The sequence below is a fragment of the Musa acuminata genome, chromosome BXJ3-1 (genome assembly GCF_036884655.1).
Source record: "Musa acuminata AAA Group cultivar baxijiao chromosome BXJ3-1, Cavendish_Baxijiao_AAA, whole genome shotgun sequence".
NCBI lineage: Eukaryota > Viridiplantae > Streptophyta > Magnoliopsida > Zingiberales > Musaceae > Musa > Musa acuminata.
The window spans coordinates 41,203,218-41,225,628 of NC_088349.1; the positions used below are offsets into that span (position 1 = coordinate 41,203,218).

A 22,411-nucleotide genomic window follows, 5' to 3' on the forward strand; every position below is an offset into this window, starting at 1 on the left:
AGAGACATAAATTAATTAATAATTGTTTAAGAATACTAAACTAAATATAATAAATATTTTAATAAGAATATTATATTTCTTATTTGATTACATTATTGACTATTAATTAAAGGATTATCAAATGATCATATAATTTCTGATATTTCGATAATATTATGCTTCCATATAGATAAGAAAAATCTTGAGATGAAAAAGTTAAATCTAGTACAAATATGTCATCATGCTCATCATCATCAGATATCCTTGTTATTTCCTTAATTTCCTATAAAACAAATTATGTGCATTTGTTTAAATAATAATCTTTTAAATGAATGATATAATAAATATATATTTTATATTTTAAAAAATAATTATATTTTTCATAAATAAATTCTCATTACAAATTAGTTAGAATTATATTTTGATACAATATAGAGCAAATACTATAAGATTTTTTAGCTCAATTATATTGGTTTGATATTTTATTATTTTAAAACTGTATTACAAATGAATGGTTCTCATATCTCTTTTTTTCTTTGTCATCATCTGATTTTCTTTGCAACATTTTAAGATAAAATATTTGAGGACAACAACAAGCAATCTATTTTTTTTATAAAAGTAAATAGTATCGATTCGATTCCAAGAATATGCTATGTTCAAGATATTTATCATCTAAATTGACATCATTGGGAAATTTAAAATATTTTGTGAGTTTGATAACTTTAATGATTAAATGTTCAATCTTTTAAATTGATCAAATCATAAAGTAATTTGATCGAATAATAAACATAATTCATTGATAAAAAATTTATCACTTAAAACTATAAAATAACTTGATCTTCTAATGAAATTATAATACATTTATACGTTCTAATGAGCCAATATTATCCATATTATTTCATGTTAGTCTTCATAATATCTTTAAGTTCATCACATCTAATGTAATAAAATGGATATTCACTATAATATAACTTTTAATGAAAATGAAGTTGATGTGTAAGATTTGGAGACTATACCTTATTTCTCTTATAAAAATTAATTGAATGGAACTCAAACAAAACTTAGTAGAAATGTAAGTACACAATACATACTTTATTTGATATAATATTTATATAACTATGAGTTGTATTATATTCAAATTATTATAAAATAATTTAATATTTTAAATAATAATTATCTTATATTTTAAATTCTTATAAAATAATAATCTTGATGAAATATGTCTAATAATGCATAAGTGGTGGTTGCATTTGAGAACTGAATATTAAGTTTTATAATCATAATCTAAAAAAATAAATAATTATTAATATATGCATAACTTTTAGTGTAATTAAATTTTAAGTTAAAAATTATCATGTAGTTCCAATAGTTTTAAGAAAATAAATAAATATTTACTTTCTTCATATACATAATCCAGAATTGCCAACCTAATATAATCATTTTGATAAGAAGAAGTACCATTCAAAAACTCATTGGTATTCCTTCTTTTTGAGGTATGCACCTAACAAAAAATATTATTATCAAAATAAATAAATAAATAAAATATAAATATGAAAATAAAAATGATACAAATTGTATATACTTTCAAATATGATCGATGAAGCTGTTTCATCATAAATGTTTCAAATCATCGAAAACTCGTAGGGTAGAATTGTTTTATCATAAATGTTTCAAATTATCGAGGTATCAAAATATCAAAGTATATTACATCCTACCATGTATGATTCTCATATTATCATATCTTTTCCCCCTTTGTCATCAACAAAAAGGAGAAGTGCAACTATCAAGTTTTAGAGATATGTAAGTTTTACAACATACAAACTAGCAATAATTTTTAGTTGTGCAAGTTTGCAAATTTTGCTTTTTGAAATAGGCAAGATAGCACTTTTGCTTCTCTTGAGATTGTAAGCTAGCAATTCTTGGTAATGTTCAAGATAGCAAGTTCTTTCTTCTCTTTTGAAAAGTACAAGCTAAATGTTTCTTCAATATTTGATGAAATTGTTAAAACTGAAGTAACCAGGCACATGCAACCTACTGATTACTTGAGCTTGTTTGGGGAAGAATTCAAATAAACTGAAGATTATTGGGATGCTTCTTATTTGAATGTCTTGGATATATCTGCAGCGGAAGAAAGCAGTCCTCATGTCTTATTTGGATGTGCTTCACAAGTATGTTCTAAATGATCACCTACCCTATAATATTTTTTAAACTAAGTATCCTGTTTTTTTCCTATTGGAATAACTTTTAACCACCAGGAGTCTGCTTCTGTAACTAATTTGTCGAGTGTTTACATTCTTTTATAATGAATAGATAGCCTCTCCTGTTCTGCAAATTGGCTAACAGTAATTTAAAATTTTGGTCCCTATTACCACTTATATAAGCACTGCTTCCAGGTGAAAGGTCTCTGTTTTAAGTTAAAACTTTTAACACCTTTTACTGGTTTATATATTAATTAATTTGGATGGATTCTGATTTCCTTTCATTTGATGGCACGTCTTCCTCCAATTAGCCTCCTAAATCAAGTTGATGATAGTTTTTCTTTGTGGAAACATCCTTCTGTCCAGCTTGCTCTCTCTCAGGTTCAGTAGTGATGCATCTGGGTGATATACGTTACATGCATTTGTATTCTTATCAAAAGTCTCAACAATTCATATTAATCTGTTGTTGCAGATAATAATAATGTCATCGTTATCTTATTAATGCTTGTGCGGGCTATCTGTCTTCATTCTTATCATCTCGTGTTTGTTGGTTTCATACCAAGTTTAATTATGAATAGACAACTTACTTTTTGGCTTTCTAAGTAAGCATTTATTTTTCAATCTTCAGGCAAAAGCAGCATGTGTATTGATTGATTTATGCTTTGGACCATTATCACCATGGATATATACAAATACTGCAAAGGTTTCATCTTTTTCCATAATAAGTCTACATATTAAGTCAACAACTTGTATTTTTGTAACTGCATTGACCCTTTTTCATGTTGATCTTGCAATTGAACTTCTGGAGGACCTCTTGGTGTTATTCAAGTAATTTCATCATTCTTCTTGTTTTTATTACTGTTATGAAGGCTTAATTCTTTATTATAATGAATGCTCGTTTGGTTGGTTGGTTGGTTATGAAGTCATGGATACAAGTGTAAGATATTGATATGATGGATATGAGTATGTATCAATGTATAATGTTCACTATTTAATGTGACAAAATTTGGTATTTATTTAATGTTAGAATAGGTAGATGTATATAAATCATGATTCATCATAATTAACCTATTCATCATGAAAATATATAAACAATGTTTGGTGAATTATCTAACATAAGCAATTAAAACTATCTATGTTTGATGAGTACTTGGTCATTTCTTGGTGCAGATCTGACCTTTTTTGTGGTCAATACGTTGTGATTTATTGTGGATGGTCAAATTATCAATCACTAATTTTCTCTTGAAATAATCTCCTCATTTTGAGAAAAATGTTATTTGATTTGAACATCATAGTCCTAGCATAACAAAGACTATGAAGTTCAGAGGCAATTTGTTCTGCTGTGGTATAATATTTGATGATGATTGTTCAGATGACAATTAGTTTCACCATTTGATGATTGTTCAGATGGCAGTGGTTGATGATTGTCGAACTATGTTATGCTAGTATAATACTAGCATGGAGTTTTGTTTTATACCAAGGATGTCCCTGAACACACAATCAAGCACAAGGCTTGTTCCAGCCATATGTTTAAACCGTGCTGATCGGCATGTATTGTACTGACATGTCCATCCTGATGAACTAAAAAAATACTTTCTATGACCTATCATAGATGTTATTTTGTGATCCATCTATTACCTTATTATGAAGATTCCAACAATATCAGTCATTTGTACACTTGAATAAAACCCTGATCTCTTGAATTTGATCCTGATCATCATAGCAGTTATTATGAAACTGAAACTTTTGTCTGTTGGATTGGAGTTTTCCTTTTTTTCTAGAGAGCCAATAAAGAACCTACTGTTTCAGTGTTCTGATGATACAACTATGACGCAGCCTTGTACAGAGTTCTTTGGAGTGTTGTGCTCAACTCTTATGGGACTTTTATGGACCAATATAACTACTGTTGTGGCTTGGAAAGCTATATATTTCTTAATGGGTAGCAGATTATTTTTTACATGTTTCTAAGATACCAATATACACTTCAAATATACACTTCAAATCCTGTGAATGCAAGTCCTTTAGTTCTAGTTACTGTCATTTAGTACTTTTTAGTTCATGAACCCTGTATGTGTCATCCATCTTTCATCTGTGTGCTCAAGAAACTGTGAATTTCATCACAATGCCCCCGTTATTATCCAAATTCTATCCACTTCCTCCTGAATAAAAATTTAAGAAAAGGAAAAAATTTCGTATGATAGATTATGCACTTATTTTCATACTCCATGTTTGGTTGACTCTGTTCATAATGCCCCTACCGGGTGTTTCCATAATCTACTAGTCGTGCTTATGCTGCTTTGAAGCAAGGTATTCAATTTTGAATGGTACCACCCGGTACAGGCGGTACGTACCGGTCCGATAGGTTACCGGTATGCGGACCACCCATTACCAGGAGGAACGCTTAAACTATCTCAAACCCTTCTCATGTTTTTAAACCATTCTTCTCCCCTATTTCACTCCATTTCATTCTCATACTCTGTTAAACTATCTCAAACTCTTTTTTTCTCATATTTGTATTATCTTAAACTCCATTACACCTAAATTAGGCGTACCGTACCACATCAAGCCAACCTCGAAATGTCGGTACGGTACGATGTTTCAATCCTTGCTTTGAAATATATCTTGCTGTCCTTGTCTGAGCATATGGATGATGTACTGTCAAAATATAAGGTTTGACCTTCTATTAAAGTATCAAGCATAATTTTGCTTACTCTTTCCAATCAGATAGATGATGCTTTTACCATCCTTGTAGGAATTTAAACATAGGCTTCTATTTCTTTTAGAGATGCTAGAACCCTTCCGTGATCCTGTGATTACTGGAACAAAGAATACAACTTCTGAAGATGCTAATGATATACACTTGGAGAAATAGAAGAACTGTTGTATTGCATTCAATGTTATATGTACTGCATTACGAAGGCATGCCATTCTTCCTTTTGTGGAATGTGAATGGAGACGTGAATCTATTGCACCAAGGTCTATTGTAACAGCATATGCTAATATCATAGAGAAATTAAAAAAATTTGAACATCTTTATAGTTTATACTTTATAATGCTTATTTTTGGAGATGCAAAGAGAGAGAATGAAGTGATCGGTGAAGACTACAGTTTGTGAGAGTCAAAAAAGAAGAAATTATTATTTTTTTTTTTTCCCTGCAACAAAATGAATCTTATCAAATGCACCTTGTTGGTTGTTACATTACTTGGTTTTTAGCTGACAATATACTGTCTTCATTGTCTTTCTATATTGCAGTGTACTCCTTTTTGTTTTGGGGCCACATATGCCATTTCCTTCAGATATTGACCTTTGCAAATGTTCATTTCCTAAGGTGGCTGATCAAGAGTCTTTAGCTGTTTCTTCTAACTTTGTGATATGTTCTCATGGGGCTTCTAGCACATCCAGTAATCCGGATGAAGCAAAGAGAAAGATTGATGCATCTAAAGCTGCCACAAGAAAAGATGTACTCCAAGATGCTAATCTGTAGTTTGCTCCTAGAGATCTGTCAAAAATTGTTCTGACAAGTGTTTCAAATTATTTTACTGGGGACTGGATCAGATTGAATTTCAGTTGTGGTGTTTCAGAGGTGAATAAGATTTCAAATAACAACTTTCAGAATATTGGTTTCTTTGCTGATTACTTGTATTCACAAGCAGATTATCTACAACTTGTAAACTATCAAGATTCGGTATATAGGGCTTCCCAATTTGAACATTTGGCAGCTGATTTGTGTTCCCAGCATGACAACCCCAGAAAGCCATGAAGCTGCAATAGAATCCATACTCTTGGCTGCAGAATGTTATGCCAACTCATTCTTTATAATCGATTTCATATGGATGCAATTCAGAGCTTATGAATCAGATGAAAATCATTGGATCCAAATTCATGAATAAAAATGGATTAGTGGTGTTTTATGAAGACCTTAAGAGATGTAATGTCAATCTGGAGACAATAGCTTATCTTGAAAGTAAAAGAGATATAACTGTTCTACAAATTCTGCTTCCGCTAAACTGGACCTCGAATCTGAGAGAATTTTGGCTCTTTGGAAACCTTGTACATATTATTTTGAAGATAATCAGTAGGCTTTAGAAATATCACAAGTCGACATTGAATCTGATGTGGCAACTTTGATTAGGCAGAATCAACCATTGCTTTGCCACTTTGTAATCCTCCTACAGAGTCTCCCCTCTTTCTACTGCATTCTGCAACTGAGTTATCCTGTTCTGTAGAGAATGTTAATGACATTATACTGCAGTCAGCTGCAAATCTTAGTGGACAACTTACAATTTTATACACCCAACTGAAAGCAGGCAACATACAACTTGAAATGGTAAAGTTACATGGGCTGCCAAGGTGCTGGGCACTTCTTGAAGGATTAATCTGGAAATGATGAACGGACATATCCCATTGGTATCAAAAGTGCTGGTTTCATCTACAGAACTTTAGTTCCACATTTATCATGGATGCAGAAAATATCTAGATTTTCAAGTTGCACTTGTTCATTTTCTAGACTTTTAGGATGGATGTCAGTATCTTGAAATACAAAGCAATACTTGAAGGAACACTTGTTTATTGCCTCTGGTCTTTCACAAATTTCATCGTTTTTTCAGTTTTTGAGGATGAGTTAGCACTTACCGATAATTTAGTAATAGAATTTTTAATCTGCATATTCATATCCATCAGGTACCAAAACACACTCCCACAGAATTTGAGTCTTCTGATCAGTCAGATGTTAAACTATCATTTCAAGTACATTTTCCTCACATGCATATGTTATTCCCAAACATAAGAAAACAGTTTGGTGAGTTTGGAGAAATAATTTTGGAAGCTATTGGTATGCAACTAAACTCTCTTCCATGCAGTTTGCGGACCTTTGTTGGTGGTCATTATCTAGAAACAATAAGGAATCATCTTCATATTACAAAAATACTATTCCTTTGGGATGTCATGTCGCTAGAAATGCCAAGGCTATTATTTTTTACGTGCTTGAATCGATTACTGTTGAGCACATGCAAGCATTGGATAATAAAATGCCCGGGATAGCTCACATCTTAATATCTCTTTGTTGGCAAGTAGTATCTGCTATGCTTGATTTTCTATTTAAGTTGCCTGAGAACATTACTCTCTCCTACGGTTTCTTCTCTATGTTTTATAATCTTGATCTTCTATTGTAATGCATCAAAAATTTCATAGTATTTGTAGACTGATAAATGGTTATCATCATTATGTGAAATGAGCATTGATAACCTTAACGGTAAACTAATAATGAAATGAGGCTTTATTGGTGGGCTTATTCTACATAATGTTGGTCATTCAGAACCAGAATAGTCATCTATTGCATTGCATCATCTTGGAAGAATTATTGACTACAATGGTGTGAATGAAATATCTGACATGGTTAAACAAAATTTGGTTTGCTCTTCGTCAGTAAGGGCTCTTCCTAAATCAGTAGCTTTCATTTTAGTTACAAAGACATGGGATAGAGTGATGGTAGTAGCATCATCTGACCTTTCAATGCTATAGTAAACATATGCATTGGTGTTGTTACTAGCCTTTGTCCTGTATATAGAAAGAGCTCAACTACAATCCTTCCTTGTAGCTACTTATACCATCTTTCGAGAAATTGGCAAAGTTACCAATTCAATGGAATTGTGTCATTTAACAAGACTTTCATTCCATATTCTGGCAAGTGTATATCTTTATTCTCCTGCTGAGGATATTACTTTGATATTTGAAAGTGTTTGAAGGAACCTGGAGCAGATGGGAATGTCACAGACAAGTACTTGCATATATTTCTTTACATATTTCCTGATGTTTGTTTCTAAATATATATTGTAGTGTAACTACTTAAGAGCATTATTGTTATCACATATTCAAAGATATAATGTTGAACAATTAATTATATAATTTACATTTCTTGTGTTAGAAATTTGTTAGATAAAATTTTTTTAAACCATTAGGCTATTTAATTTTTTTTAAATTTCAGGTGTGCTTAATGACTTGGAGAAAAATTAAAATTATGTAAAGATAATTTTGATATGCATAAAAGATATTTTAATGAAAGGATGTCTCTTACAACAATATCAGTTATGACATTTAGGATGCTTTTTAGGCTCTATAAATAGAATTGTAAATGGCTATAGTTTATTAATTCATATTTCAATACAATTTCTCCTCTTTATTTTTAAAAAATATTATTATTATTATTATTTTGCTACTTGATATGCTAAGAGAGGCTAGTTAACTAACTCTATGATAATATTTATTTATGTTCGCAAAGATAAGATGGATTAAATATTGAGATTAGAATCTCGATCAATCCGATATGTAAGGATGAGTTTTTCATATTAAGACATCGATTACATGTCTTTAAGTTCTTTCTAAACTTTATCTTTTTATTTTTATTATTTTAATATCTTATTTGTTTCTTCATCAAAATTTGTATATCATTGTTTTGCTCCAACAATTTAAGAGGAAATTTCAATGAATTTTGGTTAGAATAATAATAATAAATTAATATAATGAAAAATGATTAATTAACATGTTTTCTTAATAATTCAAGCATTTAACTATTTATCATCTAAATTGAGAATGGTCAGCATTTACTTCTAGTTTTGTCTAATTGTTCATTATTTGATTTTTGTTGGATTAATTAGATGCATAATTTATGTGAATGAATATTATACTAAATTAAAAATAAAAAATAAGATATATTATAATTTGAGACTCAAAACCTAGTGTATTAATAAAAATATTATCAGTTTATAGATATTATTTAAAAATTTTCTTTTTTAGTGACAAATAAAAGAATATCAAATCTCATTATATTAATAATAATTTTAGTAGTTTAAAAACATTGCTTCGTACAAAAAAAATACCACGTCTTGTTTCTTTAACATATAAATTCTAAAAGAGTAAGGTACACGAAATTTAACGTAGATGATAGCTGCATATAACGGTGTGATGTCAAACTATCCGCTACGTAGATTGGGTAAATATAACGGAACGATTTTAGAATGTAACGCTTGGGATGGGTGGCATCTATATAACCCGAGGGCCCACTCTGTTGCAATCACAACAACTTCTCTCCCCTCGCGCGCTCTCGTCCTCTCGGCTCTCGACTCTCGACTCTCGGCGATCTCGTCGTTCTGCGAAGGTCGGAACTGCTCTCCGACGAACACGAACGGGCACAGCTGCGAGGGTCCTTCCCTTCGATTTTTATTGCGGTGATCTCATTCCTTTCTTTTTTCTCTTGTTTCGTTTCGCTTGGTTCTTCATCCGTCGAAATTTTGATTAGGGTTCAGAATTTTTGTTGGTCTTGGGGTTCTTTTAATCGATTCTTGGTTGTCGACTTTCTTGTGGGAAGATCGATCTTTCTGGTTTTCTCGATCGTTTTTCGTCACCTAGCCAGTCTCGTTCTGGTTTCGATTGGAAAATATGTCTTCTTCGCGTTCTAGGCGTGTGGAGTACGACCGCTTCATCCCGTTCCGGTCGGCGATGGACATGGACTACGCACGCTTTGCCCTAACCGGGCCTTCGAGACCGCAGCGTGATGGTTCGAGGGAATCCCCATCGAGCGTGGCGTACCAAAAGCTTCTTGACGAGTGCATTTTGAAGAACAGGTCTCGTATCCTCGCTTTCAAGACTGCACCTGAAGCGTCGGCCAGCAAGCTGCCCGAGTTTGACGAGCCCATTCGGCCGCAGAAGAAGCAGCAGAGGCGAATCCCTAAAGAACCAGAGAGGGTTTTGGTAATCCACGGCTTGTTGGATGATAATGTTTTGAATCTCCTCGACTGGGGAAGCAATAATGTGTTGGCGATTGGCCTTGAGGACGCAGTGTATCTCTGGGACGCTGCAAACGAGTCGACTAAGCTTCTACAACCCGAAGAAGACAGAGGACCTATCACTTACATCCGCTGGTCGCCAGACTGTGCAGTTCTTGCTGTCGCATTTGGCAATTCAGATTTATCCCTGATCGATACAGCAACAGGACATGTCGTGGATGGGATGGAAGATGAGAACCAGGCCCCTGTGTTGTCACTTGCGTGGAGAAGTAATTCAATCTTGACAGTCGGAAGATTTGATGGCACTGTTGTTGATTATGACTTTAGAAATGATGACATGTTCATCTGTTTCTATAATGGGCATCGGCGTGGAGTTTGTAGTTTTAAATGGTCCGTGTTGTCAGGGCGGTATTTGGCGAGTGGAGGGCAGGACAAACTAGTGCACATATGGGATGCCTGCATGCCTGTCTCACGTGACCATCCACGTCAACGTCAATGGCTTCACAGGATCAGCAGCCACACTTCCATTGTGAAGGCCATTGACTGGTGCCCAACTCGGAGCAACCTGCTGGCTTCTGGTGGAGGTTGCAATGATCATTGCGTTAAGTTTTGGAACACCGTTAATGGTGCTTGCTTGAACTCGATTGATGCTGGCTCTGAAGTTTGTGCTTTGCTATGGGACAAAAACAAATCTAAATTACTGACCTCTCATGGTTCGCCGAACAATCAACTCACCTTGTGGAATTACCCATCCATGACGAGAGTGGCTGAGGTTTCCGGTCATTCATCCCGGGTTCTTTCCTTGGCTGGGAGTCCACTGGGAGGTGTAGTAGCTTCTGCAGCAGCAGATGAGACAGTCAGGTTTTGGAATATCTTTGAGACTCCCAAAATAACAAAACCTGAACTGCCCTTTGCCCAATTTAATGTTCTCATAAGATGAAAAGGCGGATAGGTGGAAATGATTAAGATTCCAAATGAAAGACTTCTCTAGTGCTTGACATGAAGATCTGTTGTTGGTAACATTGCAATGGGAAGTTTCGTGGTGTCAAAGAGGCAGCACATTTTCATACAAGCGCATGGATTCGAGATCTTCAAATATGAGCGCAACCGCCTAAGGTAAGTTAGAAGCCTTACAGCCTTTTACAGCATTTTAGTAGGCTTATTTACAACATGACTATCATTGCAGCTACGAGTTTGATTTTTGTTTCCTATTTATTGTTTATCATTTCATAGTTATCGATATGATTATTGCCCAATTGATGAAACATGTGGTCTATAATTTTTGCCCAATTGTTATAATCTAATTATGTGGTTTAAAGTGATTTCAATTTGCTTCTCTTGTGTTTCTTTTTTGTAAGTTACTATCTTTATCTCATTTTTGTTTGAGAATTTTTGTGCAGACTATATATTTTGTTGTGTATGCTAATCATGCATAATTAGATCAAACTGATAGATGCTTATTGTTTTTTTTCTTTTTTGAGTTCAGATTTCTTATGATATTCAATATGGCTTTGGTATCACATGAAGACATCACATTGCACACCTAGAAGAGTGTTTGACAATTGAGAGATCTATGCATTATAAGAGGTAATTGCCTATGGCCTTATGTTTCTATTTTTTGTTTCCGACTATAAGTTTCCTATGATATAAGTTAAACTTAAGAATTTTATATTCTTTTAGGACTATAAAGAAACTTTGGACTATAAAAAAACTTTTAGGACTATATTCTTTTAGGACTATAAGTTTCCGACTATAAGTTTCTGACTATAAGATTGAACTATATAGCTCTATTGCCAGAACAAAGCACTTGTAATATGGCCTTAAGTATCACATGAAGATATCACATTGCCATAACAAACTTTGAAGATTGAACCGTATAACAAACTTCAGATTTCCTTTTCCATTTTTTTTTGAGTTGAGATTTCTTATAACATTCAATATGGCCTAGTTATCACATGAAGACATCACATTGCATATCTAGAAGTGTGTTTGACAATCGTGAGATCTATGCATTATAAGAGGTAATTGCCTATGACCCTATGCTTCTTTTTTCTTTTCTAACTATAGGTTTCCTATGATATAAGTTGAACTTCAGAATTTTATATTCCTTTAGGACCATTAAGAAACTTTGAAGATTGAACTGTGTAGCTCTATTGCCAGATCAAAGTACTTTCACATGATGAATTTAAAATCTTGCTATGGTGTCTTTGCTAAATCTTTATTTACAGATACAAAGGTATTAAAGCATCTTTGGATTTGCTTAGAGAGTGAAAATATGGAAACTTATGGTGTTGCACAACTATAATCATATTCAACAACTAAGAGATCTATGCATAATTTTGATATAAGATGTAACTTCTTATGTCTTTATTTTTTGGGTGACTAAAGGTTCCCTAAAATATCCATTAGCCTTCAGATTTTTTATGTTCTTTTAGGACCATTCTAGAACCCGTGAAAACTTTTATTTGGTGTAGATCTTATTTCACTACGGAGTACTTCATTTCACTTGAAATAGTATTTTTTTTAATGTTTATTTGCATATACAAAGATACTAAAGCATCTCAGGATTTTGTTTAGAGGGTGAAATAATTTAGAAAATTGTGGAGTTGCAAAACTAGAATTGTGTTTGATAATCAAAAGACTGTTGATCAACCACTCAGATATTGTTTAAAAAACTGTTCATGAAATGAATAACTTTCAATTTGAAATTTTTCGAAAATATAGATAAGTTCAAGAGTGAAATCCAAGCCTAAAATTTTCTGTTTTTAGTAAGATGTGTCATAATTTCTGTAGAAAGCAGTTACTCAACCTAAGAGAACTGCAAACCATAGTATATACCATAATAGTAAAGAGATACCAAACAAATAAATCTATGAGCTTGATAAAGGTGAGGCATTGTAATTCTGTTTATTATGTTTTTCCCTGTGAAATGAACAAAAATATCAAATTTATATGTCTTTCCATGAATAGATTATGTCTTCTGCAACATAGATACACTTTTGATCCTAAGATAGGGCTTGAAAAATGGTGTCAAATGGGATATAATGCAGTTCTAAAGTTTGGAAGTTAGCTTACTAGACCAACAGTTCATAAATGCTTCATTATAGTGATAGTGGAGTAGTTCGGGTCCTTCCGATTAACAGGATCTTCATTAAAGGTTTCGATTTGGATTTATCTTGCTGAATCAGCTGTAGTTGTAGCAGAGTGGTAGCAATGTTCATGAGCTTGATAGACAAGCTTGCTATGTTTCATATAAATGTTCACCAATTAATGACATGGCTACTATTTCAATATTTTTTCAATTATGCTATTGTGGTCATTTACCACAAGTTTCAGCATCCAAGTACTATATCTGAAATTTGCCTTTGTAAGTATAACACCGACCTTTGAGTTGGTATTTCTTGTTTCCAACTTCCCTATTTGTTTACTGAGATTAAGGTAGCAGCAGCGGTTGTGATTATTTATTGCGATTCCAGTAATATCACATGTGGTACCAAGTTTGAATTTGACATGATAATTCTGATTGATTTATTTAAGTCATCATTTTTTTTAATAATCTATTCATGATCTTGTTGGTTGTAATGGAGAGACAAATTGAATATTGGGTAAGCATTTGAAGTTTCCATCACCAAAGTTACCATCCCTTCCAACACCTTTACCTCTGTGCCCCTTGCCATCATCATATATATCTTGTAAACTATCATTGGCCTTATGGATAAGGCTAATGCGGTGGAGATTGATGATCCTCAGAAAGCTCCAGAGCTTGATCGAGACAAACAAGAAGCTGCAGTGAAGCTCATGGCCAACGGTGCGTGCACCCTTTGCAACACGGGGAAGGTGCATATACAACCTTCTTTTTCTCTTGATTAATGGTTGTTGGTGTTTGAATTATAAAACTAGAAATCAGTTTTATGTTGTGAAATTATGCATTTTTTTATTGATGCACATATGGTTAGCTCACCCTTATTATCCAGAATAATAATTATTCATACTGGTTAGATTTTGTTATTCTCCCCTCTATTTCAAATGGTCTGAATATTTCGTACCTGATGTGGAGCCATCCATAAAAGATCCTTCTACTAGGTGCTTGTTAGTGTTTGACTTGAAGCCTCACACTTTGAATATAAATTTGAGAGAATTTGTAACATGAATGAACAACTAGTTTACTTTTTTTTTCCAAAAGTGGACGACTTTATATAAAATCTCCAAGCTGATATGCTAGACATTGTTTGTCATAAATGAACTAACAAAATGAAAGAAAGCCGGAAGAACTCGCAAGACTAAATGTTACATCTTTGGACAATGTATCATTCAAACTAGAAGCTCAACTTAAACACACTTTTCCTTCATTTGAATTATTGAATTGGTCCTCGCCTCTTTTTCTATGCTTTCTGAACTTCTTAATGAAATATTTCAAATTGTTTTGAAGAGTTTAATTATTCCAAGAATTACTTCAATGCATTTTAGTGATATACTAAGTGAACTGGTTTTGTAAAAAATTTAGAAGTCATATGTTGTTTTTTTGTTGAGCCTGCATATGGATTTTAAGAAGGAATATGGACACCATTTTTAAGTTCCATCATATTTTTTCCTCTTTTTCTCCTTTTCCTCCATAAATTTACGGTAAGGGTCTTTCCATAATTGTCAATATTATAACAAATGTCTACTATTAGTCATAACCGTCAATATTTTCAGCTTCATACAATGAGATTTTGCCTAACGTCACTGATTATAGATTAAGTTGTTTGCAAATTGTTTCATGCTTAAAGATATTTCACCTCTAACAATTTTCTCATAGATTGCCATTTGTGATGCTTCAGTCATATGTTGAGGCTTACCTTTCATTCATGTTATAATCAAGGCACATTGCTTTTTTTTTTTCATTCAGGGACAAAGAGACTTAGAGCATTGATGTTTCATTTACTGGAATTTGAGAATCAGGTTCAAGTATCCTTTCTTTATTGAATATTTTGGTTACTCCTTTACTAGAAAGTATCTATGGTGGTTTCTCAAATTTTATCATTGAAAAGTCTACTACTCTAATTAATTCTCTTTCTTGTCTAACTTCTGGCCTGCCTCTTAACATTTTGTAATCTTTTTATCAAATTAGTTATAATTACTAACAAAGAATTGTGACTTCTATTAGTCTTTCTGTTATGTAAGAAAGAAAAAAAGAGATCTTATCAAATTCTGGATTGCATTCTAGATATTGCTCTTCTATTACAGATCATTCATCAATAATATTTTTAGACATGTTTTGATTCCTTTAGACTTTGTTTTTTCTCCTTGTGTTATATTATTCATCAATAATAACATTCCATAATCTTTCGAACAAATTAGTTGTCATTACTCATTACTAACAAAGAATTGTGACTTCTATTAGTCTCTCTGTTCCGTAAGAAAGCAAAAAAAAGACCTATCAAATTCTGGAATTGCATTTTAGATACTGCTCTTTATTATATATCATTCATTGATAATATTTTTAGACACATTTTGATTCCTTTAGACTTTGTTTTTTCTCTTTTATTTGTGTGTTTTCCACTTTGCACTATTCTGACTATATATTCTGTAGCTGATATTTAACTAATCGTTTTATCATTTTAAAACTGACAATTTATCATATTAATAATATAGGTTTTCCTACCTTGTTGGATTTGCATGTAAAGGTACTGAACATAATACCTTCGCTGTTGATGAGTCACTTAAAGACTTCGCACAATTAGTTGTTGGACTTTCAGTTGTTGGCTCCACTTTTCAAAATTGTTTTTTTTCCCACATTTGAACATGAGGCAGCAAATAGTTTCCTCATTGCTCTAAGTATGCATTTCTAGATGTCTAGAATTTAGGAGTATATTATTGCTTTGGTTGTAATGAACAAGGTTCGCAATATCGTACCGTACCGGTGTTTCGACCTGGGCTCGGTACGGTATGGTACGGTGTACCGAGCGATACCCCCAGGTGCACCGAGCGGTACACCTGATTTCAGTCCGTTAAACTCTCCGAAAATACCTGAAAATAAAAAAAAAGTTAGGATAGGGTTTTCAAGATATAAATAAATATAGTAATAGTATAAGTTTAGCAAAATCAATGTAAATTAGGTAAGAATAGTATCACATATCTTTTTCGGGCTTTAAGATAGTTTTGTTCGAGGTTCGTATTTCAGCCCGTTATAGATTGAAATATCTACAGAAAAATCATTTGAATTGTTAGACTATTTTATTACAATATAAACTTTAAAATTTAAATTAATTAAATAATTACATATGTAGATATACCTGATTGTTGATTTTACCACCAAAACGAATGACGGGCCTCCACCCAATCTAACATTGGCTCTGAATCTTCGTTGTAGAATTGGAGGTCAATGGGATCAATATGATTCAAATATGTAATTTTAATCCAATATGATTTAAATTATGATAAAATCATTATTTATCTACACTAATTATACGATTAACATAGTTAATTTTTCACTAATTACTTCTCTTTCAACACTATAAACATGACAAATACCCTAATAGGTATTAAAGACATTTAATTGATATAAAATCGAATAAATTTCGATTAAATCATCATTAAAATGACTAATCATAGCATTAAATAACTTTAATAAAACTTAATTAAACTTATTTTACTATCATAAATATTATTCAATATTTAATATGTATGAAACATACTAATCATAATGTTAAAGATCTTAATTACTCTCTAATTAAAGAAAGCTAATACATATCTCTTGATTAGAAAGCTCTTTCTCTTAATCTTCCCAAATTAGCCTCGATTGAATTCACAAATCGTTGTTTTGTAGAGTTTAGGAGAAAAAAAAAAGTTTGAGAGAGAGTTTAAGAGAGTATAATGAAATAGGGGAGAAGAATAGCTTAAATAGAATGAGAAAGGGCTCCAACGGTCAAATTGTCCGTTGGAGCACTGTAGCACTGCTACAGTGCGGTAATGATCGAAATCGACCGTTACCGACTTGTGCCGGGCGGTAACGGTTGAAATTTCGACCGTTACCGCTCGATATTATATCGTATCGTTCGATACGAGTTTTTTTTGAATGTACCGCCCGATAGCGGGCGGTCTGCGTACCGGTATGTACTGTTCGTACCGGGCGGTACAATTCGGTATTGCAGACCTTGGTCATGAATATAGAAATTCAGAAAATAAATCTATCTGAGATATTTTTTTTCTGCTGTTATGTAGTCCATTCTCTAATCTTATATAGGAAATATTTTATTGATGTCAGTTATCTAGTTTTACGTGACATGCCATATTTAGTAATTTGTGCATCTCTGTGTATTTGCCTCGTTCAAGATTCAGATTGTTCATTGTACCAACAACAACAAGAAGTGAAGATATCATGGGTAGCTACTATCATTTTCTAAAATGCTGTATGATTGGTTATAACCATTGGGTGTCATACAATTTCAACAATGGTGATTTAGATTTATTTACTCTCAAGTGTTGGTGCTATCAGTTTTTTTGGTTATGTTAATGGTGCTCTGAGCTAGGAACTAGGTCAGAAATTTTTTTAAAAAAATTGAAGAGAATCTCAAGAAGTAAGAAATCATGAAGACAAATGTCCATCTTTAAATATTTTTGTGATTTTAAATGGAATATTAAATGCAAAGCTACCTTTCTTGTGATCTTAGAGTTCTCTCTTGGTGATTGTTATTTGTCATAGCTTGATAAGGATTAGTTTATGACCTCTCCTCGACCTTTAGGTGTTAATGTTGGTGTGTTTGTCTTGATGAAATTTGGGACTTAATTGCTGATGGTTTCAGTTTGGTCATTTCTCAGATGATGGCGATTGCAATATGTGGATATGGAATTATGGGATAGTGTCACTTGGTAGAATGTCTTTTCTTTGATTATTAGCTCTTATGTTGTCTAGATTCAACTTCCAAAAGCATTTTGTAGTGCTTGTGATCAAGATTTTAGTTATGCTCACTGATCCGAAGTTTTTGTTTATGTTCACTTATCCAAATTGAGAGAATTACATGGGCTCTTGAAATGTTGCTGAAGTCAAGTCTGCAATTTTATACCCTTAACATTGGAACTATAAATTTTTATGATGTGTTGTTAGCGAGAAGTTCTTATGCATTTATGATGCAATCATTACTATAGTTAATAAGGTTTTATAATGTGGCATTTTATATTGTTTGCTATGCTTTAGCTAAATTGATTTTACTCAACTCGATACTCAAAGAACATCCTTATGTAATTTTTATGGTCCTTTTTGCTTATCATGTTATTACTTTTAAAATAATTAATTTGTAATTCTATGATGGTAAATGTACAATGTGAAATATTAAGTGTAAATAAAATCTCACTCAAATTGAAATGACTAGCAAAGCAAATTATAAAGGTATCATACAAAGCTAGTTGTTAATTGGAACATATTTGTGCAGCATTCAACTGATATCTCAATAAAAGATGCTTCTTAATCAGGTTAAAACACATGTACTTATTCATACATTTTGAAGGTACACTCAATCAGTTACGTTTTGATATGGTAATTTGAAACTTTTATTTTTAGTCTCCATAGGTTAGGCTTTGTAGAATCACTAGATTTGGGTATAAAAGTAGATGCATAACTGAATCATGACACCTTTGGCTCATATCATATTCTTTTTTATCACTAAATAGGAAGCTAGCTACTTAGTTTTGATGAACATCTTCTATTGTTTATAAAGCAAATTGTCATGCCCTGTAATTCTTTATGTTGTTTTTCTTCTTTTATTTTTTCATGTAATATGGTATTAAAACTTAATCGTTGACCCGTATGCTTGTCCCTCTTGGATTTGTATGCTATGTTTGTATGTAGTTGTTTTTGCTTTTCTTGTACTTTCCAACTTCCATGAATGAATTGAATATTGGTACCAATTCTAACGCAATATGATGTGATATAACACAAAAATACAAAAATTGTTAGTTGAAATCTTTAGGAATGTACAATATATTAATTAATGCTAGCAAATGATCGGATTGATGTTGTCAAATTGACTCTGTTAGAACGTCAATCCTTGTTGTCAATATATCATACCAAGTCAGGCAGAACATCAATAACATCAATCCTTATTGTCAATATACCTTGGTTACTTTAATTATGGCTATCTAAAATCCAAACATGAAAAAAATTTTGAGGAAAATAATTTGGAGTACATGAATTATTTTTTATGACTTTTAAACATAATACAGTTGTTTGTTGTAAAATTCCAAATTATTTTGTTCTGTTTAATGAAATTTGCCACCAAATGGGGAGTATAACTAAATTTCCTTTGTCATGAGAAAAAATAATAGATAATTTTAGAAAGAAATATTGATAACAATTAAGAAGAAGTTGACAAAGACATATAACACAAACAAAACATATAAAATATTTAAAATAATTAGGAAAATATGATTTAATTGAAAGCAGTCTGAAAAATGTTTAAATAAGATTTAACACAATAAAAACATGGAAAATTAAAAATCTACTTATGTTGATAAAGATGTTAGAGAAATGTTTACAAATTTATGAAAATTAAAAATTTCACAAAAGTTGTCTTAGTCTAAGAATATATTTTTCTCAAATCTTAAAAATCCATAATAGTTTATCACAGAATCAAAATCTTCAAGGGCATTCCTATAGACTACACCTATTCGATCCAAAACATAGTTATCTAATAAGGGACATGACGAGTGCCTACTGGGCTTCTACCTGAACTTCATTAACTCAAACAAACATAGTTCACTCGATCAAGGATCTCTGCTAATTTCCTTGCCCTCAAACACCTATTGCATCAATGATAACATATTTTATAATTTAAAAGATACAGTCAACAAAGAAAAAATACTCTTAACATGCCTCCTTAGTTTTGATGTAATGCATTACTTAGCTTTTAAGGAATGAACATTTTGATTTTTTAAAAAATAGATGTAATTGAAATAAAGTTTACAAAAGGTAGAATATGGTGATTAGGAATACTTGTTAATTGGCTAAAATATGTTAATTGTTGCCATTTTGTGTGTCTTCATTAAGAATTAATTATAAAAAATACAGTTATCATTTAATAAATATAAGGCATTGTTAGAAATTACATTTTAGAGGAAGGGAGATGCATACTTGAAAAGGTCATTTTATAAATATAAAGCAGTATTAGAGCTCAAATTTTAGCGGAAGAGAAGCATAGTTGAAATTTGAAAAGATCTACCAAGTTTTTTTTTTAGTCTAAAATATCACATTCTAAATAAATACCTTGATGATGTCTATAATCTATTGTTTGGACTCTGGATTATAGTATCTCTTTCTCTTTCATTCAAATTTGTTAATGATAAAAAATGACTAATAACTTGTTTGTATACCAGGCGGAACATGTTGGTATACTATCTTATATACCAGTACCATACGACTCTGATATATTATTGAAACCGATAACGGATTGAGATTGAAAATATTATTTTTTGGTGTGTATTTTGTTTATTTCAATTTGTTTACAAGAGTAGTTCTAATTCATTTTTATGGGTATTAACTTTATTTATGGTAACATGTGGAATTTTACTACAAGACAACTACGTAGTTTGTCAACATGGCAACCAATTTTAGTGACTAAGACTTTTAGTTAAAAGCAAGGGCTTTTCAATTTTAGTTATTTTGGGTTACATGAATGAACAAACAGTGTACTTTTTTTTCCCAAAAGTGGACAAATTTAAACATGCAAGATGATATGCTAAACATTGTTTGTAAAAAATGAACTAACAAAATGAAAGAATGTAGGAAGAACTCGTAAGACTCTGAATGTTTACATCTTTGGGCAATGTATCATTCAAACCAGAAGCTCAGCTTAAACACATACTTTACCTTCATTTGAATTAGTGAATTGGTCCCCCCTCTCTCTTTTTGTTAAGCCTTCTGAATTTTTTAATGAAATATTGCAAACTTGTTTGAAGAGTTCAATTATTCCAAGAATTACTTCAATGCATTTCTGATTTTAGTAAGATGCGTCATAATTTCTGTAGAAAGCAGTTATTTCAACCTAAGAGAATTGTAAACCACAGTATATTTCATAATAGTAAAGAGATACCAAACAAATAAATCTATGAGCTTGATAAAGGTGAGGCATTGTAATTCGTTTATTATGTTTTTCCCTGTGAAATGAATAAAAATATCAAATTTACATGTCTTTCCATGAATAGACTAGGTCTTCTGCAACATAGATACACTTTTGATCCTAAGATAGGGCTTGAAAAATGGTGTCAAATGGGATATAATGCAGTTCTAAAGTTTGGAAGTTAGCTTGACGTGGAGCCATCCAGAAAAGATCCATCTACTAGGTGCTTGTTAGTGTTTGACTTGAAGCCTCCCCCTTTGGATAAAAATTTGAGAGAATTTGTATATGAATGAACAACAAGTGTACTTTTTTTTCCCAAAAGTGGACAAATTTATATATCCAAGCTGATATGCTAGATATTGTTTGTCAAAAATGAACTAACAAAATGAAAGAATGCAGGAAGAACTCGTAAGATTCTGAACGTTTATATCTTGGGGCAATGTATCATTCGAACCAGAAGCTTAGCTTAAACACACACTTTACCTTCATTTGAATTAGTGAATTGGTCCCCCATCTCTCTCTCTCTGTTAAGCCTTCTGAATTTGTTAATGAAATATTGCAAATCGTTTTGAAGAGTTCAATTATTTCAAGAATTACTTCAATGCATTTTATTGGTATACTAAGTTAACTGATTTTGCAAAAAATTTAGAAGTCATATGTTAATTTATAAGTAAAACAAAGTGACGTCGCTTGTTTTTTTGCTCGCGTGGGAGAAGAAACCCTCCCCACGTACCAAAAAGGGTGACGAGGCAATCGCCCCTTTTTATGTTATATATATATATATCGAATGTACCTCTCGGTATACAGTAAGTACCATATCATACCGAGCGAATCTCAAAACTCCGATATTGTATGAAATTTCAATCCTTGTCCTGAACATACATTTATTATTCATTATAATCCTTGTCCTGAACATATATTTGTTATTCATTATAAGTTTTTGGTTTTTGTATATTGGATCTTAAGTTGCTAAACTAAAAATGTATGTATTGGAATGAAATCCTACAGAAACAAGATGTCTAATTAGTTTATGTCAACTAATCTAGACAAAAGTAAGCAAATAATGGGTTGGACGGATAGTTTACATTATATGATTCAAGTTTCAAAAATTCTATATATTCTTGCAAAACTCGTAGGATATGCCGAAATAAAAGTTGCAATTGATCACAACAAGAAAAATGATATAACTTAATTCCTCGATGGTGTGACAAAATTTGAACATTTTTTTTGTATTACAATGTCTCTTTAACTCAAGTCCATGATAGTGTAATCAATTTAATTGTGTTCTTTTATATAAATTATTATCTGAAAGAGTCTTCCCATATTTTCTTAATTTCTGATTTTTTTTATTTTAGTACA

At 31.9% G+C, this 22,411-nt stretch overlaps 1 protein-coding gene and 1 long non-coding RNA gene across 3 annotated transcripts; both read left to right on the forward strand.

Moving 5' to 3' along the window:
* Positions 1–2,112: 2,112 nt before the first annotated feature.
* Positions 2,113–6,454, forward strand: LOC135629114 (uncharacterized). Of its 2 annotated transcripts, none has more exons than XR_010493162.1 (2): positions 2,113–2,147; positions 5,431–6,454. It is a non-coding gene; the product is annotated as an uncharacterized LOC135629114 (long non-coding RNA). The 2 variants fall into 2 exon arrangements; XR_010493161.1 differs by lacking the exon at positions 2,113–2,147 and adding an exon at positions 2,877–3,005.
* Positions 6,455–9,273: 2,819 nt separating this feature from the next.
* LOC135629089 (cell division cycle 20.2, cofactor of APC complex-like) lies at positions 9,274–13,791 on the forward strand. Its single transcript, XM_065136262.1, has 2 exons — positions 9,274–11,075; positions 11,446–13,791. The coding sequence occupies exon 1, from the start codon at positions 9,613–9,615 to the stop codon at positions 10,897–10,899; it is 1,287 nt and encodes a 428-aa protein (XP_064992334.1). The 5' UTR covers positions 9,274–9,612; the 3' UTR covers positions 10,900–11,075; positions 11,446–13,791.
* Positions 13,792–22,411: the final 8,620 nt, after the last annotated feature.

Bases quoted from the DNA above. Each gene is read 5' to 3' on its own strand.
- LOC135629089 (XM_065136262.1), top strand. From the start codon at position 9,613: ATGTCTTCTTCGCGTTCTAGGCGTGTGGAGTACGACCGCTTCATCCCG.